Genomic DNA, 22,500 nt, shown 5'->3' with positions numbered 1-22,500 from the left:
AGAGAAAGAAAGAGATAGAAAGAGAGAGAAAGAGAGAGAGATAGAAAGAGAGAGAAAGAGAGAGAAAGAGAGAAAGAGAGACAGAGAGAGAGAAAGAGAGAGAAAGAGAGAAACATAGAAAGAGATAGAGATAGAGAAAGAAAGAGAGAGAGAGATAGAGATAGAGAAAGAAAGAGAGAGAGAGATATAGATAGAGAAAGAAAGAGAGAGAAAGAGAGAGAAAGAGAGAGAAAGAGAGAAAGAGAGAGAAAGAGAGAAAGAGAGAAAGAGAGAGAAAGAGAGACAGAGAGAGAGAAAGAAAGAGAGAGAGAGATAGAGATAGAGAAAGAAAGAGAGAGAGAGATAGAGATAGAGAAAGAAAGAGAGAGAAAGAGAGAGAAAGAGAGAGAAAGAGAGAAAGAGAGAGAAAGAGAGACAGAGAGAGAGAAAGAAAGAGAGAGAGAGATAGAGATAGAGAAAGAAAGAGAGAGAGAGATAGAGATAGAGAAAGAAAGAGAGAGAAAGAGAGAGAAAGAGAGAGAAAGAAAGAGAGAGAGAGATAGAGATAGAGAAAGAAAGAGAGAGATAGAGAAAGAAAGAGAGAGAGAGATAGAGATAGAGAAAGAAAGAGAGAGAGAGAAAGAGAGAGAGAAACAAAGAGAGAGAAAGAAAGAGAAAGAGAGAAACATAGAAAGAGATAGAGATAGAGAAAGAAAGAGATAGAAAGAGAGAGAAAGAGAGAGAGATAGAAAGAGAGAGAAAGAGAGAGAAAGAGAGAAAGAGAGACAGAGAGAGAGAAAGAGAGAGATAGACACAGTTGAAGTCAGAAGTTTACATACACCTTAGCCAAATACATTTAAACTCAGTTTTCACAATTCCTGACATTTAATCATGGTAACAATTCCCTGTCTTAGGTCAGTTAGCATCACCACTTTATTTTAAGAATGTGAAATGTCAGAATAATAGTAGAGAGAATGATTTATTTCAGATTTGATTTCTTTCATCACATTCCCAGTGGGTCAGAAGTTTACATACACTCAATTAGTATTTGGTAGCATTGCCTTTCAATTGTTGAACTGGGTCAAAAGTTTTGGGTAACCTTCCACAAGTTTCCCACAATAAGTTGGCTTGCAAGCCTCCCCCATTTCCTCCAAACATAACCATGGTCATTATGGCTAAACAGTTCTATTTTTGTGTCATCAGACCAGAGGACATTTCTCCAAAAAGTCAGATCTTTGTCCCCATGAGCAGTTGCAAACCGTAGTCTTGCTTTTTTTGTGGCGGTTTTGGAGCAGAGGCTTCTTGCTTGCTGAGCGGCTTTTCAGGTTATGTTGATATAGGAATCATTTTACTGTGGATATAGATACTTTTGTACCTGATTCCTCCAGCATCTTAACAAGGTCCTTTGCTGAAGGTTCTGAGATTGATTTGCACTTTTTACACCAAAGTACGTTCATTTCTAGGAGACAGAACGCGTCTTTTCTCGAGCGGTATGACGGCTGCGGGGTCCCATGCTGTTTATACTTGCATACTATTGTTTGTACAGATGAACGTGGTACAGTCAGGTGTTTGAAAATTGCTCCCAAGGATGAACCAGACTTGTGGAGGTCTACAATTTATTTTCCCAATGTTCCAAGCTGTTTAAAGGCACGGTCAACTTAGTGTATGTAAACTTCTGACCCACTGGAATTGTGATACAGTGAATTGTAACTGAAATATTCTGTCTTTAAACAATTGTTGGAAAAATTGCTTGTGTCTTGCACACAGTAGATGTCCTAACCTACTTGCCAAAACGATAGTTTGGTAACAAGACATTTGTGGAGTGGTTGAAAAATGAGTTTTAATGACTCCAACCTAAGTGTATGTAAAATTCCGACTTCAATAGTATATATACAGTGGGGCAAAAAAGTATTTAGTCAGCCACCAATTGTGCAAGTTCTCCCACTTAAAAAGATGAGGCCTGTAATTTTCATCAAATACATTTATAAAAAATCCTACAATGTGATTTTCTGGATTTCTTTTCTCATTTTGTCTGTCATCGTTGAAGTGTACCTATGATGAAAATTACAGTCCTTTCTCATCTTTTTAATTGGGAGAACTTGCACAATTGGTGGCTGACTAAATACTTTTTTGCCCTACTGTATATATATTGAGAGAGAGATGGAGAGAGAGACACTGTATATATACAGAGAGGAAGATCATGGGCATAGGGACAAACAAGAGCCCACTTATACAGTGGAATACCACATTGTTCCACTTGCATTGAAACATGGACAAGTACTGATTGTTGGAGATGTATCTTAGCCACAGCGGGAACATACTAGATCATACTCGGAAGAATCCCTAGCTCAATGTGCTGAGCTCCACCTCCTGTACCTCTTCACCTTCCGTACAACCCTCTCAATCCACTTCTCTCTCTATTCACATCCCCCTCGTCATGTGAATAAAACAAGACTCCACTCTCACACACACGCACACGCAGCAGAACAACAGATGTATATTTTACATGCTGAAGTGTCAAAGCAAATCAGAGATGCTCTCTAACAAGGGGGTTGGAGGATAAAAAGATAATGAGTCGCTCAGGAACACCCACCCTTCCCGCTCCCTCCCAGCATTCACTCTGATATAATATTTATCTGAGACAGCTTACACACACACACACACACACACACACTCTAAGAGAGCACCAGCCTAGGTTGAGGCAGGGATGGAGAGGGAGAGAGATAGGGAGAGTTAGTTATTATGGGGGAGAGATACTAGGGGGGGACTCTGGGGAGTCTGTATTCCCCTCCCCTTATCAGACGTAGGCTCATTCTGACGCTTTGTCTTCCCCATTCAGACCCGTTTGTGATGGATTGGAAAGGGAGGGTGGGATGTTTGGGCCCTCTGAGTACCGACTAGCAGTCGAGACGTCAGTCAAAATTCATGAGATGCTCCTTATTGACAGACAATGAGGAGGAAGAGAAAGAGAATTCAATTACTTGCACTACTCTGGGGCTCCTAGTGCAAGAAAGAAAGAGCTGGGAAATCCTGGTTAAATACTTGAATATTCCAAATGAAATTACAAGCTAATCCACCTGCTAATATACTGACGCACACAATCCCCATCATATGAATAAAGAGAAACAGACAGAGAGAGGGGAGCGAGAGAGAGCGAGAGAGAGCAAGAGAGAGCGAGAGAGAGCGAGAGTGAGAGACAGAGCAAGAGAGAGAGAGAGCGAGAGAGAAAGCGAGAGAGAGCGAGACAGAGCAAGAGAGAGAGAGCGAGAGAGAGCGAGAGAGAGAGCAAGAGAGAGCGAGAGAGAGCGAGAGTGAGAGACAGAGCAAGAGAGAGAGAGAGCGAGAGAGAAAGCGAGAGAGAGCGAGACAGAGCGAGAGAGAGCGAGAGAGAGTGAGCGAGAGAGTGAGAGAGAGCGCAAGAGAGAGAGAGCGAGAGCGCGAGCGAGTGAGAGAGAGTGAGAGATAGAGCGAGAGAGAGCAAGAGAGCGAGAGAGCGTGAGAGAGAGAGCGAGAGTGAGAAAGCGAGAGAGCGAGTGAGAGCGAGAGAACAAGAGTGAGAGCTAGAGAGAGACAGAGTCGAGAGAGAGAGAGCAAGAGAGAGAGAGAGAGCGCGAGAGAGCGAGGGAGAGCGAGAGAGAACGAGAGTGAGAGAGAACGAGAGTGAGAGCGAGAGAGACAGAGAGACAGAGCGAGAGAGAGCGCGAGAGAGAGAGCGAGACAGAGCAAGACAGAGCGAGAGAGAGAGCGAGAGAGAGAGAGATAGAGCGCGAGAGAGCGAGAGAGCACGAGTGAGAGCGCGAGAGTGAGAGCGCGAGAGAGAGAGCGCGAGCGAGTGAGAGAGAGCGCGAGCGAGTGAGAGAGAGAGAGTTAGAGCAAGAGAACAAGAGTGAGAGCGAGAGAGAGAGTGAGAGAGACAGAGCGAGAGAGAGAGACAGAGCGAGAGAGAGCGAGAGAGAGAGAGCGTGAGAGAGAGTGAGCGAGCGAGAGAGAGAGAGCGAGTGAGCGAGTGAGCGAGTGAGAGCGAGGGAGAGCGAGCAAGAGAGAACGAGAGTGAGAGAGAGCGAGAGAGAGCGCGAGAGAGAGCGAGATCAAATGGGAAATATATAGAAGAAAATCGTTTTTTTCCCAAACACAGTGTGTCTAAACTCTGGTGTCCAAACACCCAGCGCGCCCTAGACCTTCTGTCTGAGGACCAACTAGGCTTACCTAGCCACATCATAATACACACAGGCACAAACGACCTGAGAGCACAGCAGAAAAGGGTGGCCACAGCACTGAAGGGAGTGATTGAAAAGGCTTCTTCTACTTTCCCCAACGCACAAGTAGTTATTTCCACCCTGCTACCACGAAAAGACTTCCACCCTGCCACAATACAGCGGGTAAACGCAAGTATTTCCCATGACTGTGCCTCAAAACCAAATGTTTTCCTGGCCCACCACTCCACCCTGGACTTGAACAGCCTCTATGACCAGGTCCACCTCTACAAGGCAGCAGTGCCCACCTTTGCCCGGACTCTAAAGGACATCGCTCTCAAACGTAGCCCCAACACTTCACACAGGAGCAACAGATCAATAGACACCCCACCCAGACCCTCTCCCAGACCTGTGGGACCCTCCCCTGGACCTACACATAGAGGACCCACGCCAAGAGGACTTACATCCAGACCACAGCACCCCCAGACACATCCACACCCCCACCCCAACCAATCAACACCCCCCCACGTCAACCATGCCCACACCCCATTTAAGCCCCCTCAGATCAGACCTATGCCACTCCTGCCCACCCCATGCACCCCACCCCCGCAAAGAGGGCCTCAACATGGAAGTCCCACATACGCCCAGGTAGTGTGCGGCAAACAGGCCCAACCCCAACTCTTACACTTGCCCAAGACAATGGCATGTACCAGATGCTCAGCAGGCTCTGCTCACACTTACTGGCCTCAGGCCAAACCACGACCAACAACATTGGACACTTTATGGAACAAAAAGCTTTCACTATATCATCCTGGAATATCCAAGGCCTGAGGTCATCTGCCTTTGGCCTAAAGAGCAGGAAACCGGACTTCGCCAAAGAAATCGGTAATACAGACATTGTCATCCTGCAAGAAACCTGGTATAGAGGAGACAGACCCACTGGTTGCCCTCTAGGTTACAGAGAGCTGGTAGTCCCATCCACCAAACTACCAGGTGTGAAACAGGGAAGGGACTCAGGGGGTATGCTAATTTGGTATAGAGCAGACCTAACTCACTCCATTAAATTAATCAAAACAGGAACATTTTACATTTGGCTAGAAATTCAAAAGGAAATGATCTTAACAGAGAAAAATGTCCTCCTGTGTGCTACCTATATCCCCCCACTAGAATCCCCATACTTTAATGAAGACAGCTTCTCCATCCTGGAGGGGGAAATCAATCATTTCCAGGCCCAGGGACATGTACTATTCTGTGGCGACCTAAATGCCAGAACCAGACAAGAACCTGACACCCTCAGCACACAGGGGGACAAACACCTACCTGGAGGTGACAGCATTCCCTCCCCCATATGCCCCACTAGGCACAACTATGACAACATAACCAACAAAAACGGGTCACAAATCCTGATGCTCTGTCGCACGCGGGGTATGTACATAGTCAATGGTAGGCTTCGAGGGGACTCCTATGGTAGGTACCCCTATAGCTCATTTCTTGGCAGTAGTACTGTAGACTACTTTATCACTGACCTCAACCCAGAGTCTCTCAGAGCGTTCACAGTCAGCCCACTGACACACCTATCAGACCACAGTAAAATCACAGTCTGCTTGAACAGAGCAATACTCAATCATGAGGCATCAAAGCCAAAGGAACTGAGTAACATTAAGAAATGCTATAGATGAAAAAAAAAAAAAAAACAATTAGGCAACAACAAGTTCAACCCCTTTTAGACAATTTCCTGGGTAAAACGTTCCCCTGTAATAGTGAAGGTGTAAACATGGCAGTAGAAAATCTTAACAGTATATTTGACCTCTCAGCTTCCCTATCAAATCTAAAAGTCTCAAATAGAAAACCGAAGAAAATGAACAACAATGACAAATGGATTGATGAAGAATGCAAAAATCTAAGAAAGAAATTGAGAAACCTGTCCAACCAAAAACATAGACACCTGGAAAACCTGAGTCTACGCCTTCACTATGGTGAATCACTAAAACAATACAGAAATACACTACGGAAAAAGAAGGAACAGCACGTCAGAAATCAGCTCAATGTAATTGAAGAATCCATAGACTCTAACCACTTCTGGGAAAATTGGAAAACACTAAACAAACAACACAAAGAATTATCTATCCAAAATGGAGATGTATCGGTAAACCACTTGTCCAATCTTTTTGGCTCTATAAGAAAGAATAAAGAGCAAAAACATATACATGATCAAATACAAATCTTAGAATCAACTATTAAAGACTTCCAGAAACCACTTGTAACGGTTCTCTTGTGGTGAAGGAGAGTTGGACCAAAATGCAGCGCTGTGATGATTCATGTTATTTTAATAAAGGAAAAACTATACATGAATAAACTACCAAAATAATGAAAATGTGAAAACTGAAACAGTCCTATCTGGTGCAAACACAGAGACAGGAACAATCACCCACAAACACACAGTGAAACCCAGGCTTCCTAAATATGGTTCCCAATCAGAGACAATGACTAACACCTGCCTCTGATTGAGAACCATATCAGGCCAGACATAGAAATAGACAAACTAGACATGAAACATAGAATGCCCACTCAGCTCACACCCTGACCAACCAAAACATAGAAACATACAAAGTAAACTATGGTCAGGGTGTGACAGTACCCCCCCCAAGGTGCGGACTCCGGCCGCAAAACCTGAACCTATAGGGGAGGGTCTGGGTGGCATCTGTCCGCTGTGGCGGCTCTGGTGCTGGACGTGGCCCCCACTTCACCGTAGTCTTAGTCCCCCACCTTTTCCGCTTCCGTGACCTCCTAGCCATGGCAACCCTACTTAATAACACGGGACAGAGGGGCAGCTCGGGACAGAGGGGCAGCTCGGGACAGAGGTGCTTTTCAGACTCCGGCAGCACAGGAGAGGAGGAAGGCTCTGGCAGATCCTGGCTGACTGGCGGATCTGGAAGAGTCTGGCTGACTGGAAGAGTCTGGCAGACTGGCAGATCTAGAAGAGTCTGGCTGACTGGCGGATCTGGAAGAGTCTGGTTGACTGGCGGATCTGGAAGAGTCTGGCTGACTGGCGGATCTGGAAGAGTCTGGCTGACTGGTGGATCTGGAAGAGTGGCTGACTGGCGGATCTGGAAGAGTCTGGCCGACTGGCGAATCTGGAAGAGTCTGGCCGACTGGCAGATCTGGAAGAGTCTGGCTGACTGGCAGATCTGGAAGAGTCTGGCAGATCTGGAAGAGTCTGGCTGACTGGCAGATCTGGAAGAGTCTGGCTGACTGGCAGATCCTGGCAGACTGACGGCTCTGGCTGCTCCATGCTGACTGGCGGCTCTGGCTGCTCCATGCTGACTGGCGGCTCTGGCTGCTCCATGCTGACTGGCGGCTCTGGCGGCATCTTGCAGACTGACAGCTCTGGTGGCGTCTTGCAGACTGGCAGCTCTGGCTGCTCCATGCAGACTGGCAGCTCTGGCAGCTCCATATAGACTGGCAGCTCTGGCTGCTCCATGCAGACTGGCAGCTCTGGCTGCTCCATGCAGCCTGGCAGCTCTGGCTGCGCTAAACAGGCAGGAGACTCCGGCAACGCTGTAGAGGCGGAAGGCTCTGGCAGCGCTAAACAGGCGGGAGACTCCGGCAGCGCAGGAGAGGAGGAAGGCTCTGGTAGCCCTGAACAGGCGGGAGACTCCGGCAGCGCAGGAGAGGAGGAAGGCTCTGGCAGCGCTGAAGAGGAGGAAGGCTCTGGCAGCGCTGAACAGGCGAGGCGCACTGTAGGCCGATGCGTGGTGCTGGCACTGGTGGTACTGGGCCGAGAACACGCACAGGAAGCCTGGTGCGGGGAGCTGCTACCGGAGGGCTGGGGTGTGGAGGTAGTACTGGATAGACCGGACCGTGCAGGTGCACTGGAGCTCTTGAGCACCGAGCCTGCCCAACCTTACCCGGTTGAATGGTCCCGGTCGCCCTACCAGTGCGGCGAGGTGGAATAGCCCGCACTGGGCTATGCAGGCGAACCGGGGACACCGTGCGCAAGGCTGGTGCCATGTAAGCTGACCCAAGGAGACGCACTGGGGACCAGATGCGTAGAGCCGGCTTCATGGCATTTGGCTCGACGCTCAATCTAGCCCGGCCGATACGCGGCGCTGGAATATACCGCACCGGGCTATGTACCCGCACTGTGGACACCGTGCGCACCACTGCATAACACGGTGCCTGCCCAGTCTCTCTAGCCCCCCGATAAGCACAGGGAGTTTGCGCAGGTCTCCTACCTGGCATAGCCATACTCCCTGTGAGCCCCCCCCCAATACATTTTTGGGGCTGACTCTCAGGCTTCCATCCGCGTCGCCGTGCTGCCTCTTCATACCAGCGCCTCTCCGCTTTCGCTGCCTCCAGTTCTTCTTTGGGGCGGCGATATTCTCCAGGCTGAGCCCAGGGTCCTTCACCGTCCAGTTCGTCCTCCCATGTCCATTCCTTCTCTTGCTGCACCTTGGGGCGGCTACACTCCCCTGGTTTAGCCCAGGGTCCTCTCCCGTCGAGGATTTCCTCCCAAGTCCAGAAATTCTTGTCACGCTGCTCCTGCTGCTGTTGTTGCCTGTTACCACGCCGCTTGGTCCTGTTGAGGTGGGTGATTCTGTAACGGTTCTCTTGTGGTGAAGGAGAGTCGGACCAAAATGAATAAACTACCAAAATAATGAAAATGTGAAAACCGAAACAGTCCTATCTGGTGCAAACACAGAGACAGGAACAATCACCCACAAACACACAGTGAAACCCAGGCTTCCTAAATATGGTTCCCAATCAGAGATAATGACTAACACCTGCCTCTGACTGAGAACCATATCAGGCCAGACATAGAATTAGACAAACAAGACATGAAACATAGAATGGCCACTCAGCTCACACCCTGACCAACCAAAACATAGAAACATACAAAGTAAACTATGGTCAGGGTGTGACACCACTGGATTCTCCAATTACCCTGAATGAGTTACAGGACAAAATAAAAACCCTCCAACCCAAAAAAAGCCTGTGGTGTTGATGGTATCCTTAATGAAATGATCAAATATACAGACAACAATTTCCAATTGCCTATACTAAAACTCTTTAACATCATCCTTAGCTCTGGCATCTTCCGCAATATTTGGAACCAAGGACTGATCATCCCAATCCACAAAAGTGGAGACAAATTTGACCCCAATAACTACCGTGGAATATGCGTCAACAGTAACCTTGGGAAAATCCTCTGCATTATCATTAACAGCAGACTCGTACATTTCCTCAATGAAAACAATGTACTGAGCAAATGTCAAATTGGCTTTTTACCAAATTACTGTACAGCAGACCATGTATTCACCCTGCACACCCTAATTGACAACCAAACAAACCAAAGAAAGGCAAAGTCTTCTCATGCTTTGTTGATTTCAAAAAAGCCTTTGACTCAATTTGGCATGAGGGTCTGCTATACAAATTGATAGAAAGTGGTGTTGGGGGTAAAACATACGACATTATAAAATCCATGTACACAAAAAACAAGTGTGCGGTTAAAATTAGCAAAAAACACACATTTCTTCACACAGGGTCGTGGGGTGAGACAGGGATGCAGCTTAAGCCCCACCCTCTTCAACATATATATCAACGAATTGGCGCGGGCACTAGAAAAGTCTGCAGCACCCGGCCTCACCCTACTAGAATCCAAAGTCAAATGTCTACTGTTTGCTGATGATCTGGTGCTTCTGTCACCAACCAAGGAGGGCCTACAGCAGCACCTAGATCTTCTGCACAGATTCTGTCAGACCTGGGCCCTGACAGTAAATCTCAGTAAAACCAAAATAATGGTGTTCTAAAAAAGGTCCAGTCGCCAAGACCACAAATACAAATTCCATCTAGACACTGTTGCCTTAGAGCACACAAAAAACTATACATACCTTGGCCTAAACATCAGCGCCACAGGTAACTTCCACAAAGCAGTGAACGATATGAGAGACAAGGCAAGAAGGGCATTCTATGCCATCAAAAGGAACATCAATTTCAACATACCAATTAGGATCTGGTTAAAAATACTTGAATCAGTCATAGAGCCCATTTTCCTTTATGGTTGTGAGGTCTGGGGTCCGCTCACCAACCAAGACTTCACAAAATGGGACAAACACCAAATTGAGACTCTGCATGCACAATTCTGCAAAAATATCCTCCGTGTACAACGTAGAACACCAAATAATGCATGCAGAGCAGAATTAGGTCGATACCCACTAATTATCAAAATCCAGAAAAGAGCCGTTAAATTCTACAACCACCTAAAAGGAAGCGATTCCCAAACCTTCCATAACAAAGCCATCACCTACAGAGAGATGAACCTGGAGAAGAGTCCCCTAAGCAAGCTGGTCCAGGGGCTCTGTTCACAAATAAACCACCACAGAGCCCCAGGACAGCAGCACAATTAGACCCAACCAAATCATGAGAAAACAAAAAGATAACTACTTGACACATTGGAAAGAATTAACAAAAAAACAGCGCAAACTAGAATGCTATTTGGCCCTAAACAGAGAGTACACAGCGGCAGAATACCTGACCACTGTGACTGACCCAAAATTAAGGAAAGCTTTGACTATGTACAGACTCAGTGAGCATAGCCTTGCTATTGAGAAAGGCCGCCGTAGGCAGACATGGCTCTCAAGAGAAGACAGGCTATGTGCTCACTGCCCACAAAATGAGGTGGAAACTGAGCCGCACTTCCTAACCTCCTGCCCAATGTATGACCATATTAGAGAGACATATTTCCCTCAGATTACACAGATCCACAAAGAATTAGAAAACAAATCCAATTTTGAAAAACTCCCATATCTACTGGGTGAAATTCCACAGTGTGCCATAACAGCAGCAAGATTTGTGACCTGTTGCCACAAGAAAAGGGCAACCAGTGAAGAACAAACGCCATTGTAAATACAACCCATATTTATGCTTATTTAAATTCCCTTGTGTACTTTAACCATTTGTACATTGTTACAACACTGTATATATATATATATATATATATATATATATATAAAACCGCCACAGTTACAACACTATATATATATATATATATATATATATATATATATATATATATATATATATAAAAATATGACATTTGTAATGTCTTTATTGTTTTGAAACTTCTGTATGTGTAATGTTTACTGTTAATTTTTATTGTTTATTTCACTTTTGTATATTATCTACCTCACTTGCTTTGGCAATGTTAACAGATGTTTCCCATGCCAATAAAGCCCCTTGAATTGAATTGAGATCACTACCAAATGACACAATTACCTATAAAGGTGTAAAAAGCAGCATTTCTGTGTAATAATTGGATGATTCATGATGAAACTAGTACATAACAAGACCATGATTTTGGGAATTTTTAACTCAATGTTATACATAGAATGATCCTTTGAGGGAAGAATTGACATATTTGACATTTGTATCTTAAAGCATAATTGTGGAATAATGAATTGAAGTCGGAATATTTGTGACATGTTGGCCTGTGTGAGACAAAATGTTTAATCTGTAGATGCTACAAAGCAGGAAGTGTTATATGAAGTTTTACCGCTCTGTAATATGCACGCACGCACACACACACGCGCACGCGCACGCGCACGCGCACGCACGCACACACACACACACACACACACACACACACACACACACACACACACACACACACACACAGTCTCACCTTAGTGATCTTGGGGTGTGTACAGCGGCTGTTGCCAGCGGTGGGGTGCATCCAGTTGCTGTCCAGTGGGGCACACTCCTGTCTCAGAGAACACTTCTTCTCCTGGACACACCAGCCACACTCGAACCTGGGGTCAGCCTTCAGACACATCCCACAGCTGTCTCTCAGCGCATAGCACTTATACAGGTGGGCTGAGAAACAGAGAGAGAGGACACAGGAGAGATGACGTTTCGTCTCACAGGCATTAACAGTTCATTGTTGTGTGAATAACTTTGTTTTCACTACCTTCATGCTGTTGGGTGAAAAACAAGAAATGAACTAAGAAAAGAAAACACCTTGTTATGGGGGGGGCACTAATACTCAGAATTATGCTTTTGAAAGAATTAGGAATTAACAGCAGGAATGATTATCTTTCAGAAAGAAATAGAGAAGGATAGCAGGTTCCTCCTAAAGTCATATTCCTCTGTGGCGTAGGGAGAGAAAGATGGAGAGAGAGCAGAGAGAGAAAGAGATAAATAGAGAGAGTGTGTGAGAGAGAGAAAATAGAGTGAAGAGAGACAGAGAGAAAAGGAGAGAGAGGAAGCGGTAGAGGTAGAGAGAAGGAAATGAGAGAGAGAGAGAAAGAGAGAGGGGGGGGTGAGAGAGAGAGAGAGAGGGGGTGGGGTGAGAGAGAGAGAGAGAGAGAGAGAGAGAGAGAGAGAGAGAGAGGGGGATGAGAGAGCGAGAGAGAGAGAGAGAAGGGTGTGTGAGAGAGAGAGAGAGAGGGGGTGGGGTGAGAGAGAGAGAGAGAGAGAGGGGGTGAGAGAGAGAGAGAGAGGGGGATGAGAGAGAGAGAGAGAGAAAAGGTGTGTGAGAGAGAGAGAGAGAGAGAGAGAGAGAGAGAGAGAGAGAGAGAGAGAAAGAGAGGGAGAGAGAGTGAGAGAGAGGGAGAGGAAGATAGAGAGAGAGAGAGAGAGAGACAAGGAGAGAGAGAGAGAGAGACAAGGAGAGAGGGAGAGATGGAGAGGGAGAGAGAGAGAGGGAGAGATGGAGAGGGAGAGAGAGAGAGAGAGAGGGAGAGAGAGAGAGAGAGAGAGAGAGAGAGAGGGTGAAAAACAAACAGCAGGCACGGCGCTCCACAGACGGACGGACACAGGATTTCAAAGGAGACTGCGTATCCCTACGCGCGCTGCAGCCCTGCCTGATAATCTGATTTGACACGGCAAAGCTAAAAAGTAGTGCTGTGCTAATTAAACTGAACCAAATGAATTATTTAATTACATGAACATTTCCACTTTACACCTGGGCAAAGCTGGGCATTCTCGGGCAGTTTGGCAGAGACGGGTAATTCACTGTGATTCACGAAATGAGGGAGGGAGGGAGGGATGGAGGGCGGGAGGGAGGGAGGGAGGGAGGGAGGGCGGGAGGGAGGGACGGAGGGCGGGAGGGAGGGAGGGAAAGAAAAAAGAGAGAAGAAAACAGCGAACGGTGGGGAAAGGGAGGAGAAGGTCTTTGTATGGATTGAATAAGCAGGGCTAGTTTAACATTTAGTTTGGGGAAGTTTCAACATGTCAAATTAAGCGTGGAAGTTTGGGCGGAGCACAGTGTAACTGGCCTCTGCACTGCAGTCACTAAGAACGTTTATATTCTTCATTTCTGTTCCAGCTTTAACAGATGTTACTGTGGAAGACACCGTTTTCCAACAGGAGAAATTGGGTGCCAGTTCCAGAGTTTGTGAAAAACCGCTGACAGGGTAGAATACAGAGGGGTTAAGTCTCAGCGTCCAAGGTGATGCTAAAGGACATGACGTCCCATCGTCTGCTCGTTAAAACCTTACGTTTCTGAGATAGAGGGGTCAATGTAATCCACTCTCCTTTAATGTAAAGGCTTTTACAGCAGTCAGACAGACACCTTAGACCAGAGCCGGGCGTCAGTCTCGTACAGGCCCAGCCGCCCCCAACACCAACACGCAGAGTGCGGGCCGCAAACGGCAATTAAACAAATGAGGCCAAACGATAAACGCAATTGGACAAAAAGCGTGTGCAGCGGGGTCAGATCATATGACCTTGATCCAATGATCAGAGTGGGGTATCTGACATCATTATAATATTCTACCTCTGTCCTTTCTCTCTGCCAGCTAAATATGTCAGAAAGGGAATCAACTAACTAATCACAGCTAGGGTTAACTAACACTCAGCTAGGGTTAACACTCTGCTAGGGTTAACAGTCAGCTAGGGTTAACACTCAGCTAGTGTTAACACTCAGCTAGGGTTAACACTCAGCTAGGGATAACACTCAGCTAGGGTTAACACTCAGCTAGTGTTAACACTCAGCTAGGGTTAACACTCAGCTAGGGATAACACTCAGCTAGTGTTAACACTCAGCTAGGTTTAACACTCAGCTAGGTTTAACACTCAGCTAGGGTTAACACTCAGCTAGGGTTAACACTCAGCTAGGGTTAACACTCAGCTAGGGATAACACTCAGTGAGGGTTAACACTCAGCTAGGGTTAACACTCTGCTAGGGTTAACAGTCAGCTAGGGTTAACACTCAGCTAGTGTTAACACTCAGCTAGGGTTAACACTCAGCGAGGGATAACACTCAGCTAGGTTTAACACTCAGCTAGGTTTAACACTCAGCTCGGGTTAACACTCAGCTAGGGTTAACACTCAGCTAGGGATACCACTCAGCTAGGGTTAAAACTCAGCTAGGGTTAACACCCAGCTAGGGTTAACAGCTAGGGTTAACACTCAGTGAGGGTTAACACTCAGCTAGGGTTAACACTCAGCTAGGGATAACACTTAGCTAGGGATAACACTCAGCTAGGTTTAACACTCAGCTAGGGTTAACACTCAGCTAGGGTTAACACTCAGCTAGGGTAAACAGCTAGGGTTAAAACTCAGCTAGGGATAACACTCAGCTAGGGTTAACACTCAGCTAGGGTTAACACTCAGCTAGGGATAACACTCAGCTAGGTTTAACACTCAGCTAGGTTTAACACTCAGCTAGGGTTAACACTCAGCTTGGGTTAACACTCAGCTAGGGTTAACACTCAGCTAGGGTTAACACTCAGCTAGGGATAACACTCAGCTAGGTTTAAAACTCAGCTAGGGTTAACACCCAGCTAGGGTTAACAGCTAGGGTTAACACTCAGTGAGGGTTAACACTCAGCTAGGGTTAACACTCAGCTAGGGATAACACTCAGCTAGGGATAACACTCAGCTAGGGATAACACTCAGCTAGGTTTAACACTCAGCTAGGTTTAACACTCAGCTAGGGTTAACACTCAGCTAGGTTTAACACTCAGCTAGGGTTAACACTCAGCTAGTGTTAACACTCAGCTAGGGTAAACAGCTAGGGTTAAAACTCAGCTAGGGATAACACTCAGCTAGGGTTAACACTCAGCTAGGGTTAACACTCAGCTAGGGAAAACACTCAGCTAGGGTTAACACTCAGCTAGGGTTAACACTCAGCTAGGGTTAACACTCAGCTAGGGTAAACAGCTAGGGTTAACACTCAGCTAGGGTTAACACTCAGCTAGGGTTAACACTCAGCTAGGGTAAACACTCAGCCAGGGTTAACACTCAGCTAGGGTTAACACTCGGCTAGGGTTAACAGCTAGGGTTAACACTCAGCTAGGGTTAACACTCAGCTAGGGATAACACTCAGCTAGGGATAACACTCAGCTAGGGTAAACACTCAGCTAGGGTTAACACTCAGCTAGGGTTAACACTCAGCTAGGGTTAACACTCAGCTAGGGTTAACACTCAGCTAGGGATAACACTCAGCTAGGGTTAACACTCAGCTAGGGTAAACAGCTAGGGTTAACACTCAGCTCGGGTTAACACTCAGCTAGGGTAAACAGCTAAGGTTAACACTCAGCGAGGGTTAACATTCAGCTAGGGGGAACACTCAGCTAGGGTTAACAGTCAGCTAGGGTAAACAGCTAGGGTTAACACTCAGCGAGGATTAACATTCAGCTAGGGGGAACACTCAGCTAGGGTTAACACTCAGCTAGGGTTAACACTCAGCTAGGGTAACCAGCTAGGGTTAACACTCAGCTAGGTTTAACACTCAGCTAGGGTTAACACTCAGCTATGGTTAACAGCTAGGTTTAACACTCAGCTAGGCCACACGGTGGGGAAAGATCTCCTGTTGCATCCATCCATACCCCACTGGTAAAGGATAATGGTGGCTCCATGTGTGATCTAGTGCTACTTGACTATCTCTGCTCCCTAGTGATGACTGAGACCTGGCTCTCCATCCAGCTTGATGAACCTCCTGAGCAGCAATAGCAGGATCTGACCCCAGACCTGCCAGATCCCAGAGGATTAAAGGGCCAAACCGTGTTGTCCTCCATGACTTCCATCCCTCAACCCTCTAGTCGTTCTGCTGCGTGTTGTTTTGGAGGAGCGCGTCAGAGTGCCTGCCGACGCCACTAAAAGAGATAAGGTTATTGAACCCAGCGGGGTCTAGCAAAAGCTGTAGCCATGTGAAAAAACACTTTCATTCCCTTTCAAAGACGTGCTGCCGGAGAGGAAGGGGCCCCTCCAATCGGATCTTAGGGATTTAAAAAAGTGTAGTGAGGAGGTGAGAGAGGAGAGGAGGGAGCAAGGGAGGATGTGGAGAAGAGGAGGTTTTTACCTTGTATGTTGAAGGGGTTGTCGATGACTTGGTTTTCATTCCACACCACTGAGAGATCCACAGGCAGGTCACTTAGGTCATTACCCTCATAGTCATACTGGAAAGAGGGAGAGAGAGAGACACTGAAGCTGGTCAGTATCTACAGGCCTCACAGAACCTGAACATTCAGTGTCAGTATTCACAGCACTGTGTTAGCCAGAGACAGATCGATATGATGGAGGGAGTAAGAGAAAGACAGAGAACTTCACCCTTCACCCAATCACAGAATACACTCAGAAGAGTGTCCTGGTATGGAGACCAAAATAACAACCCCCCTTTCTCTCACACACACACACACACTCACACTCACACTCACACACACACACACACACACACTCACACTCACACACACACACACACACACACTCACACACACTCACACACACTCACACACACTCACACACACTCACACACACTCACATGCGCGCGCACGCGCACGCACACACACACACACACACACACACACACACACACACACACACACACACACACACACACACACACACACACACACACACACACACACACACACACACACACACACACACACACACACACACACACACACAGAGGTGATGGTTGACCTGAGGGGAGGGAAGGATCTAGATTAATTTACACATGAAATAAGTGGCAGAATTTAGGCGTGACGAGCGATGCCGAGGAGTAAGTGAAATTGGCATTTTCAATTTGTTCCCTGACACGTCTCATTTAGGTCCTGCACCTCCTCCTCCCAGCCCTGTGCCTCTTCCCATTGGGCACCAAGTCAGAGGAGTGTCAAACACTTCATCCAGTCTTTCACCTAACCCTTCACCCAGCCTTTCACCCAGCCCTTCACCCAGCCTTTTACCCAGCCCTTCACCCAGCCTTTCACCCAATCAACACACAGTCTTTCACCCAGCCCTTCACCCAGCCTTTCACCCAACCCTTCACCCAGCCCTTCACCCAGCCCTTCACCCAGCCTTTCACCCAATCAACACACAGCCTTTCACCCAGCCTTTCACCCAGCCTTTCACCCAAGCCTTCACCCAGCCTTTCACCCAGCCTTTCACCCAGCCCTTCACCCAGCCTTTCACCCAACCCTTCACCCAGCCCTTCACCCAGCCTTTCACCCAATCAACACACAGCCTTTCGTCCAGCCCTTCACCCAATCAACACACAGCCCTTCACCCAGCCTTTCACCCAATCAACACACAGCCTTTCACCCAGCCCTTCACCCAGCCCTTCACCCAGCCTTTCACCCAGCATTTCACCCAGCCTTTCACCCAATCAACACACAGCCCTTCACCCAGCCTTTTACCCAACCCTTCACCCAATCAACACACAGCCTTTCACCCAATCAACACACAGCCCTTCACCCAGCCTTTCACCCAATCAACACACAGCCTGGTCATGAAGACCAACCACCAACCTACTTAATTAACATTAGTCTCCACATCTTCTTCTTCAGTTTATTTCAGTTTATTTCAGTTTGTTTCAGTTTATATCAGTTTGTTGCAGTTTGTTTCAGTTTGTTTCAATTGTATTTACAGCCTTACTCAGTGATCTGACCTGAAGACCCTCGTCATAATTGAACTCATCAACACATTCCCTTGCCTCTGTTACAAGAACCCATTTGGCCATAATGATCTTAACCACTCTGGTCTGTTAAATCAGTAGAGTGTTGCTCTGACACAATCTGGGCAGGACATGGGATCCCAACATAACATCCCAGCCTACTACCCTACTGCAGCAGTGTGATGTCCATACATCATTAATGAGAGGAGGCATTGGACTCCGGCATTCTAACCCTGCTCCTGATGCCTCTCTGTGGTTGGTCCACATTAAACTTTAAAGGCCACGATTAGTCCGCCCGCGACACAACGGCCACCAAACACCGGGATGCCCTGTTCTCCTTGCCGCCACCGCCATGCTTTATTCATGTGCCCGTTTACAACATGCCAATCACACCATGACGCCAGCGTGAGACCAATCCGACGCCATGTCATTCACCAGTCAGGTTCTGTAGTGTAGGACCAGGTAGAGACAGGACCCGGCAGAGACAGGACCAGGCAGAGACAGGACCAGGCTGAGACGGGACCAGGCAGAGACAGGACCAGGCAGAGACAGGACCAGGCAGAGACAGGACCAGGCAGAGACAGGGCTAGGCAGAGACAGGACCAGGCAGAGACGGGACCAGGCAGAGACATGACCAGGCAGAGACAGGACCAGGCAGAGACAGGACCAGGCAGAGACAGGACCAGGCAGAGACAGGACCCGGCAGAGACAGGACCCGGCAGAGACAGGACCAGGCAGAGACAGGACCAGGCAGAGACAGGACCAGGCAGAGACAGGACCAGGCAGAGACAGGACCAGGCAGAGACGGGACCAGGCAGAGACGGGACCAGGCAGAGACAGGACCAGGCAGAGACAAGACCAGGCAGAGACAGGGCTAGGCAGAGACAGGACCAGGCAGAGACAGGACCAGGCAGAGACAGGACCAGGCAGAGACAGGACCAGGCAGAGACAGGACCATGTAGAGACAGGACCAGGCAGAGACAGGACCAGGCAGAGACAGGACCAGGCAGAGACAGGACCAGGCAGAGACAGGACCAGGCAGAGACAGGACCAGGCAGAGACAGGGCCAGGCAGAGACAGGACCAGGCAGAGACAGGACCAGGCAGAGACAGGACCAGGCAGAGACAGGGCCAGGCAGAGACAGGACCAGGCAGAGACAGGACCAGGCAGAGCCATGACCGGGCAGAGACAGGACCAGGCAGAGACAGGACAGGACAGTCATTCACCAGCCAGGTTCTGTAGTGTAGGACCAGGCAGAGACAGGACCTGGCAGATACAGGACCAGGCAGAGACAGGACCAGGCAGAGACAGGACCAGGCAGAGACAGGACAGGAGACAGGCAGAGCCAGAGACAGGACCAGGCAGAGACAGGACAGGACAGACAGGACCAGGCAGAGACAGGACCAGGCAGAGACAGGACCAGGCAGAGACAGGACCAGGCAGAGACAGGACCAAGCAGAGACAGGAACAGGCAGAGCCAGGACAGGAGAGACAGGACCAGGCAGAACAAGGACCAGGCAGAGACAGGACCAGGCAGAGACAGGACCAGGCAGAGACAGGACCAGGCAGAGACAGGACCAGGCAGAGACAGGACCAGGCAGAGCCAGGACAGGAGAGACAGAGAGGAACAGAGAGGATAAGAGAGGGACAGAGAGGAGAAGAGAGGAACAGAGAGGAGCAGAGTGGAACAGAGAGGAGCAGAGAGGAACAGAGAGGAACGAGAGGACCAGGCAGAGCCAGGACCAGGCTGAGCCAGGACAGGAGAGACAGGACAGAAGAGACAGGACCAGGCAGAGCCAGGACAGGAGAGACAGAACCAGGCAGAGCCAGGACCAGGCAGAGACAGGACCAGGTAAAGACAGGACCAGGCAGAGACAGGACCAGGCAGAGACAGGACCAGGCAGAGACAGGACAGGAGAGAGCCAGGACCGGGCAGAGACAGGACAGGAGAGAGCCAGGACCGGGCAGAGACAGGACCAGGCAGAGACAGGACAGGAGAGAGACAGGATGAGTGTCTTCTTCACACCTAGATGGGCTCTGCTGTGAGGATATGATAGGCAGTCCTGTCTCTCTCTGTTCCTCGAGAGGAGCAGAGAGGGATTGAGAGGAACAGAGGGGAACAAGAGGAACAGAGAGGAACTGAGAGGAACAGAGAGGAACTGAGAAGAGCAGAGAGGAACTGAGGGGAACTGAGAGGAACAGAGAGGAACAGAGAAGAGCAGAGAGGAACAGAGAGGACCTGAGAGGAGCAGAGAGGTGCAGACAGAAGCAGAGGGGAACAAGAGGAACAGAGAGAAGCAGAGAGGAGAAGAGAGGAGCAGAGAGGAGAAGAGAGGAGCAGAGAGGAGAAGAGAGGAGCAGAGAGGAGAAGAGAGGAGAAGAGAGGAGCAGAGAGGAGAAGAGAGGAGCAGAGAGGAGCAGAGAGGAGAAAAGAGGAGCAGAGAGGAGAAGAGAGGAGAAGAGAGGAGCAGAGAGGAGCAGAGAGGAGAAAAGAGGAGCAGAGAGGAGAAGAGAGGAGAAGAGAGGAGCAGAGAGGAGAAGAGAGGAGAAAAGAGGAGCAGAGAGGAGAAGAGAGGAACAGAGAGGAGCAGTGAGGAACATAGAGGAGAAGAGAGAAACAGGGGGGAACAGAGGGGAACTGAGAGGAACAGAGGGGAACAGAGAGGAGCAGAGTGGTACAGAGATGAGAAGAGAGGAGAAGAGAGGAACAGATAGGAGAAGAGAGGAACAGAGAGGAGAAGAGAGGAACAGAGAGGAGCAGAGAGGAACAGAGAGGAGCAGAGAGGAACAGAGGGGATCAGAGGGGAACAGAGAGGGGCAGAGAGAAGAAGAAGAGAGGAGCAGAGAGGAGAAGAGAGGAGAAGAGAGGTACAGAGAGGAGAAGAGAGGAACAGAGAGGAGAAGAGAGGTACAGAGAGAGAAGAGAGGAACAGAGAGGAGAAGAGAGGAACAGAGAGGATCAGAGGGGAACAGAGAGAAGAAGAGAGGAACAGAGAGGAGAAGAGAGGAGCAGAGAGGAGAAGAGAGGAACAGAGAGGAGAAGAGAGGAACAGAGAGGAACGAGAGGATCAGAGGGGAACAGAGAGGACAGTTCCTCTCAGTCCCTCTCTGTTCCTCTCTGCTCTTCTCTGCTCTTCTCATACACTGTTCCAGGATGAGTAATCAGGCTCATTACTATGTCCTGGCCTGGTGTGTGTTATTAATCGGCCATGCGAACAGAGAAAACCCAGGAGACACCAAGAAGAAAACTAAAGCACAAGGTGAGCAGAACGTGTCCCTGACCTCAGTAGAAACAACATACATGAGCCAGCACTTCATCTTTATCATATTTCCTCCTCAGAAATGGTCTACTTGGATTGATTGTTCTGGGCTATTCCTATAGAGCAGAGAGGGTGCTGTGTGTGTGTGTGTGTCTCTGTGTGTGTGTGTGTGTGTGTGTGTGTGTGTGTGTGTCTCTGTGTGTCTCTGTGTGTCTCTGTGTGTGTGTGTGTGTGTGTGTGTGTGTGTGTGTGTGTGTGTGTGTGTGTGTGTGTGTGTGTGTGTGTGTGTGTGTGTGTGTGTGAGAGAGAGTGTGTGTGTGAGAGAGTGTGTGTGAGAGAGAGTGTGTGTGTAGGCTGGATATAGTGTGTCTTCTGGGCTGAAAAGTGCCAATGTTAACAAAACAGGCCAGATGCTGCTCAGGAGAGGGGGAAGAACCCAGTGCCTCTTGTGCAGGTCACCTGTAGATAATTAGTCATTTTGAAGGGATACCTGAGCATGTGATTAAAAATATAACATCAACGAGGGGCCCGTTCCCAGCTCCCCTATGATACTGCGAAACCCCATTCCCTTCCTTGTACATGCCATCTCTCTCTCGCTCTCTCTCTCTCTCACTTTTGCTCTCTCTCTCTCTCTCTCTCTCTCTCTCTCTCTCTCCCAGAGTCCCTCAGACTGAGTGAAGACCCTACCAGTCCTGAGTCTGATACAGCTGATTAGAGTGAATACCCTACCAGTCCTGAGTCTGATACAGCTGATTAGAGTGAAGACCCTACCAGTCCTGAGTCTGATACAGCTGATTAGAGTGAAGACCCTACTAGTCCTGAGTCTGATACAGCTGATTAGAGTGAAGACCCTACCAGTCCTGAGTCTGATACAGCTGATTAGAGTGAATACCCTACTAGTCCTGAGTCTGATACAGCTGATTAGAGTGAAGACCCTACCAGTCCTGAGTCTGATACAGCTGATTAGTGAAGACCCTACTAGTCCTGAGTCTGATACAGCTGATTAGAGTGAAGACCCTACCAGTCCTGAGTCTGATACAGCTGATTAGAGTGAAGACCCTACTAGTCCTGAGTCTGATACAGCTGATTAGAGTGAAGACCCTACCAGTCCTGAGTCTGATACAGCTGATTAGAGTGAATACCCTACTAGTCCTGAGTCTGATACAGCTGA

The 22,500-nt window shown here is 48.3% G+C and overlaps 1 protein-coding gene across 2 annotated transcripts in view; it reads right to left on the bottom strand.

Moving 5' to 3' along the window:
* Positions 1 to 22,500, bottom strand: part of LOC112221539 (plexin-A1-like) — a 340,982-nt gene that overhangs the window by 51,036 nt on the left and 267,446 nt on the right. For both annotated transcript variants that reach the window (XM_042303888.1, XM_042303889.1), the window contains exons 11-12: positions 16,477 to 16,573; positions 11,854 to 12,044 (exon numbers count right to left, since the gene is read on the bottom strand). In XM_042303888.1, coding sequence (XP_042159822.1) covers positions 11,854 to 12,044; positions 16,477 to 16,573 — 288 coding nt within the window. The remainder of the gene's footprint in view (positions 1 to 11,853; positions 12,045 to 16,476; positions 16,574 to 22,500) is intronic.

Source organism: Oncorhynchus tshawytscha, linkage group LG22 (assembly GCF_018296145.1).
Source record: "Oncorhynchus tshawytscha isolate Ot180627B linkage group LG22, Otsh_v2.0, whole genome shotgun sequence".
In the NCBI taxonomy this organism is placed as follows: Eukaryota; Metazoa; Chordata; class Actinopteri; order Salmoniformes; family Salmonidae; genus Oncorhynchus; species Oncorhynchus tshawytscha.
This window is presented reverse-complemented; position numbering and strand designations above follow the sequence as displayed.